Below are 6,000 nucleotides of genomic sequence, written 5' to 3'. Positions count from 1 at the left end.
TTCCTTCCATCCTGCTTTCAAATGTCCACTCCCTGGAGAACAAACTGGACTACCTGAAGCTGGATTTGAATTCAAGACAGGAGATGAGGGACTGCTGCGCCATATTTTATCACAGAAAGTTCCTGGGGGTGCAGATAACTGACAATATGACCTGGTCCCTACACGCCGGAGCTCTTCTAAAAAGAGCTCAGCAGCGCATGCACTTTTCGCGTGGGATGAAAAGAGCACAGCTCCCTCCCCCCATTCTCACCACATTCTACTCAGGCACTATAGAGAGCCTACTGAACAACTGCATCTCTGTCTGGACTGGAGCCTGCAGTGCCTCAGACTGGAAGTCTCTGCAGAGAGTGGCGAGGACAGCGGAAAAGGTCATCAGGACTCCTCTTCCTCCTATCCGGGAAATCGCAAAAAGCCGCTGCCTGACCAGGGCTCAGAAAGTCTGTAGAGACTCCTTTCAACCCCACCAAGGATTGTTTTCACTGCTGGACTCTGGAAAGAGGTTCCACAGCCTACGTAGCAGAACCTCCAGCTTCTTCACTCAGGCTATAAGACTCTTGAACGCATCATAATAATCCCCTCAATTCCCCCCCAAAACGGATTAACTCGCTGGAATATAAAGACAATATAACATACACCCATAAACATGGATGCATATGCAAAAGTGCAATATATTTAGAACAGTAAATATTTATTACAGTAAATCTATCTGCACCTTATTGCTCTTTTATCCTGCACTACAACGAGCTAATGCAACAAAATTGTGTTCTTATCTGTACTGTAAAGTTCAAATTTGAGTGACAATAAAGGAAGTCTAACATGGAGCATAATGACCCGAGCTACTTCCTGGTTCATGGAGAATGATGACATAAGATATTTCCTGGTTTGTGGAAGACCTGGGCTACTTTCTGGTTCATAGAGGATGTTAGACAACAATGTGCCATTTGTTTATTTTGAGATAGCAAATGTCCTACGTGACTCAAATCTGATCGAGAGCGAGAAAATCATGTTGCGGCACATTCATGTTACTTTTGTTCTCCTGCTCTGACCCACAATCTCCAACAAAAGCATGACAATCAGGGATTTGCATTTGTGTGTGTGTGTATGTGTGTGTTTTTAGTTAGCAGGCTACTTTTGCAAAGTCCCTACGGTATGTCGAAGTTTTGACACCTATGCAGAGGTTGTTGTTTTTTTTTTTCAGAAAGAAAATGCTGGAAGGCCCACAAGGAGCGATCCAGACTGACTGGTCGGACTGGTAAGGCTGGGAGGGGGAGTGGCTCGCCAGGTGCGGTGCAACACCCTCCAAATACCTGCAGAGGACCGACCGAGGACTGCACGGCCGGAACATCACATTTCAATCAAGTGGAGTACAAATACAAGGACCCGTGCTGAGAGTGACTTCCACTGTGAGTACGACTTTAGAAGAAGATTCATGACGACAACACTTGCTGTGTCTTAAAATATTTGCAATGGACGCCACGTTTGTTTGCAGCAACAACAGGAGAATTCGGCATGCAGAGGGGACAGATGGAGCTCAAAAGGGAGGCGGATGTCCCCAAGATTGAACTCTTTGTCAAGGTGGGGCCGCTTGGGTTTCATGTCTATATTTTCTTGATCTTGTTTGGGTGCTTTGGTGGCCAAATGGGAAACATCAAACACATTGTTGACAAACGTGGTGACAAGTAAAAACAAACAAATGACTACATAGAAAGTAGGTTTTTATGTGACCTCGTCATGTCTCAAATGTGGGCGTGAAGAGTCTGCACACGACATTCCTCAGATGTCGGACACGAAGAAGGTCTGAGAGTGGAGCCGGCTCGGCAAGATGCCGCACGCTTTGGTCACATGCACACGCTAAAACACACTTACAGATATTTTGGTCACATGCACACGCCAAAAGACACTTTTAGACATTTTGGTCACATGCACACGCCAAAAGACACTTTCATACATTTTGGTCACATGCACACGCCAAAAGACACTTTTAGACATTTTGGTCACATGCACACACCAAAAGACACTTTTAGACATTTTGGTCACATGCACACGCCAAAAGACACTTTCATACATTTTGGTCACATGCACACGCCAAAAGACACTTTCATACATTTTGGTCACATGCACATGCCAAAAGACACTTTCAGACATTTTGGTCTTATGCACACGCCAAAAGACACTTTCAGACATTTTGGTCACATGCACACGCCAAAAGACACTTTCAGACACTTTGGTCACATATACACGCCAAAAGACACTGTCAGACATTTTAGTCACACGCCAAAAAACACTTTTAGATATTTTGGTTACATGCACACGCCAAAAGACACTTTCATACATTTTGGTCACATGCACACGCCAAAAGACACTTTCATACATTTTGGTCACATGCACATGCCAAAAGACACTTTCAGACATTTTGGTCTTATGCACACGCCAAAAGACACTTTCAGACATTTTGGTCACATGCACACGCCAAAAGACACTTTCAGACACTTTGGTCACATGCACACGCCAAAAGACACTGTCAGACATTTTAGTCACACGCCAAAAAACACTTTTAGATATTTTGGTTACATGCACACGCCAAAAGACACTTTCATACATTATGGTCACATGCACACACCAAAAGACACTTTTATACATTTTGGTCACATGTACATGCCAAAAGACACTTTCAGACATTATGGTCACATGCACACGCCAAAAGACACTTTTATACATTTTGGTCACATGCACATGCCAAAAGACACTTTCATACATTTTGGTCACATGCACATGCCAAAAGACACTTTCATACATTTTAGTCACACGCCAAAAGACACTTTTAGACATTTTGGTCACATGCACACGCCAAAAGACACTTTCAGACATTTTGGTTACATGCACACGCCAAAAGACACTTTCAGGCATTTTGGTCACATGCACATGCCAAAAGACACTTTCAGACATTTTGGTTACATGCACACACCAAAAGAAACTTTCAGGCATTTTGGTCACATGCACACGCCAAAAGACACTTTCAGACATTTTGGTCACATGCACACGCCAAAAGACACTGTCAGACATTTTAGTCACACGCCAAAAAACACTTTTAGATATTTTGGTTACATGCACACGCCAAAAGACACTTTCATACATTATGGTCACATGCACACGCCAAAAGACACTTTTATACATTTTGGTCACATGCACATGCCAAAAGACACTTTCATACATTTTGGTCACATGCACACGACAAAAGACACTTTTATACATTTTGGTCACATGCACACGCCAAAAGACACTTTCATACATTATGGTCACATGCACATGCCAAAAGACACTTTCAGACATTTTAGTCACACGCCAAAAGACACTTTTAGACATTTTGGTCACATGCACACGCCAAAAGACACTTTCAGACATTTTGGTTACATGCACACGCCAAAAGACACTTTCAGGCATTTTGGTCAAATGCACATGCCAAAAGACACTTTCAGACATTTTGGTCACATGCACACGCCAAAAGACACTTTCAGGCATTTTGGTCACATGCACACGCCAAAAGACACTTTCAGACATTTTGGTCACATATACACGCCAAAAGACCCTTTCAGACACTTTGGTCACATGCACACGCCAAAAAACACTTTCAGACATTTTGGTCACATGCACACGCCAAAAGACACTTTCAGACATTTTAGTCACACGCCAAAAAACACTTTTAGACATTTTGGTCACATGCACACGCCAAAAGACACTTTCAGACATTTTAGTCACACGCCAAAAGACACTTTTAGACATTTTGGTCACATGCACACGCCAAAAGACACTTTCAGACATTTTGGTCACATGCACACGCCAAAAGACACTTTCAGGCATTTTGGTCACATGCACACGCCAAAAGACACTTTCAGACATTTTGGTCACATATACACGCCAAAAGACCCTTTCAGACACTTTGGTCACATGCACACGCCAAAAAACACTTTCAGACATTTTGGTCACATGCACACGCCAAAAGACACTTTCATACATTATGGTCACATGCACACGCCAAAAGACACTTTCAGACATTTTGATCACATACACACGCCAAAAGACACTTTCAGACATTTTAGTCACACGCCAAAAAACACTTTTAGACATTTTGGTCACATGCACACGCCAAAAGACACTTTCATACATTATGGTCACATGCACACGCCAAAAGACACTTTCAGACATTTTGGTCACATGCACACTCCAAGAGACACTTTCAGACATTTTGGTCACATGCACACGCCAAAAGACACTTTCATACATTTTGGTCACATGCACACACTAAAACACACTTACAGATATTTTGGTCACATGCACACGCCAAAAGACACTTACATACATTTTGGTCACATGCACACTCCAAAAGACACTTTCATACATTTTGGTCACATGCACACGCCAAAAGACACTTTCATACATTTTGGTCACATGCACATGCCAAAAGACACTTTCAGACATTTTGGTCTTATGCACACGCCAAAAGACACTTTCAGACATTTTGGTCACATGCACACGCCAAAAGACACTTTCATACATTATGGTCACATGCACACGCCAAAAGACACTTTTATACATTTTGGTCACATGCACATGCCAAAAGACACTTTCATACATTATGGTCACATGCACACGCCAAAAGACACTTTCATACATTTTGGTCACATGCACATGCCAAAAGACACTTTCAGACATTTTGGTCTTATGCACACGCCAAAAGACACTTTCAGGCATTTTGGTCACATGCACACGCCAAAAGAAACTTTCATACATTATGGTCACATGCACACGCCAAAAGCCACTTTTATACATTTTGGTCACATGCACATGCCAAAAGACACTTTCATACATTATGGTCACATGCACACGCCAAAAGACACTTTCAGACATTTTGGTTACATGCACACGCCAAAAGACACTTTCAGACATTTTGGTCACATGCACACGCCAAAAGACACTTTTAGACATTTTGGTCACATATACACGCCAAAAGACACTGTCAGACATTTTGGTCACATGCACACGCCAAAAGACACTTTTAGACATTTTGGTCACATATACACGCCAAAAGACACTGTCAGACATTTTGGTCACATGCACACGCCAAAAGACACTTTCAGACATTTTGGTCACATGCACACGCCAAAATACAATTTTATACATTTTGGTCACATGCACATGCCAAAAGACACTTTTATACATTTTGGTCACATGCACATGCCAGAAGACACTTTCAGACATTTTGGTCACATGCACATGCCAAAAGACACTTTCATACATTTTGGTCACATGCACACGCCAAAAGACACTTTTATACATTTTGGTCACATGCACATGCCAAAAGACACTTTCATACATTATGGTCACATGCACACGCCAAAAGACACTTTCAGACATTTTGGTTACATGCACACGCCAAAAGACACTTTCAGACATTTTGGTCACATGCACACGCCAAAAGACACTTTTAGACATTTTGGTCACATATACACGCCAAAACACACTGTCAGACATTTTGGTCACATGCACACGCCAAAAGACACTTTCAGACATTTTGGTCACATGCACACGCCAAAAGACACTTTTAGACATTTTGGTCACATATACACGCCAAAACACACTGTCAGACATTTTGGTCACATGCACACGCCAAAAGACACTTTTAGACATTTTGGTCACATATACACGCCAAAAGACACTGTCAGACATTTTGGTCACATGCACACGCCAAAAGACACTTTTAGACATTTTGGTCACATATACACGCCAAAAGACACTGTCAGACATTTTGGTTACATGCACACGCCAAAAGACACTTTCAGACATTTTGGTCACATGCACACGCCAAAAGACACTTTTAGACATTTTGGTCACATATACACGCCAAAAGACACTGTCAGACATTTTGGTCACATGCACACGCCAAAAGACACTTTCAGACATTTTGGTCACATGCACACGCCAAAAGACACTTTCAGACATTTT

General features: G+C 42.2%; 1 protein-coding gene across 1 annotated transcript in view; it reads left to right on the top strand.

Moving 5' to 3' along the window:
* Positions 1 to 1,196: 1,196 nt before the first annotated feature.
* clic3 (chloride intracellular channel 3) overlaps positions 1,197 to 6,000 on the top strand; it is a 31,163-nt gene continuing 26,359 nt past the window's right edge. The window contains exons 1-2 of the mRNA XM_062057044.1: positions 1,197 to 1,403; positions 1,490 to 1,575. Of these exons, the coding sequence (XP_061913028.1) occupies positions 1,510 to 1,575 (66 nt within the window). The 5' untranslated portion in view covers positions 1,197 to 1,403; positions 1,490 to 1,509. The remainder of the gene's footprint in view (positions 1,404 to 1,489; positions 1,576 to 6,000) is intronic.

Source organism: Entelurus aequoreus, linkage group LG08, assembly GCF_033978785.1.
Source record: "Entelurus aequoreus isolate RoL-2023_Sb linkage group LG08, RoL_Eaeq_v1.1, whole genome shotgun sequence".
Classification (NCBI taxonomy): domain Eukaryota; kingdom Metazoa; phylum Chordata; class Actinopteri; order Syngnathiformes; family Syngnathidae; genus Entelurus; species Entelurus aequoreus.
This window is presented reverse-complemented; position numbering and strand designations above follow the sequence as displayed.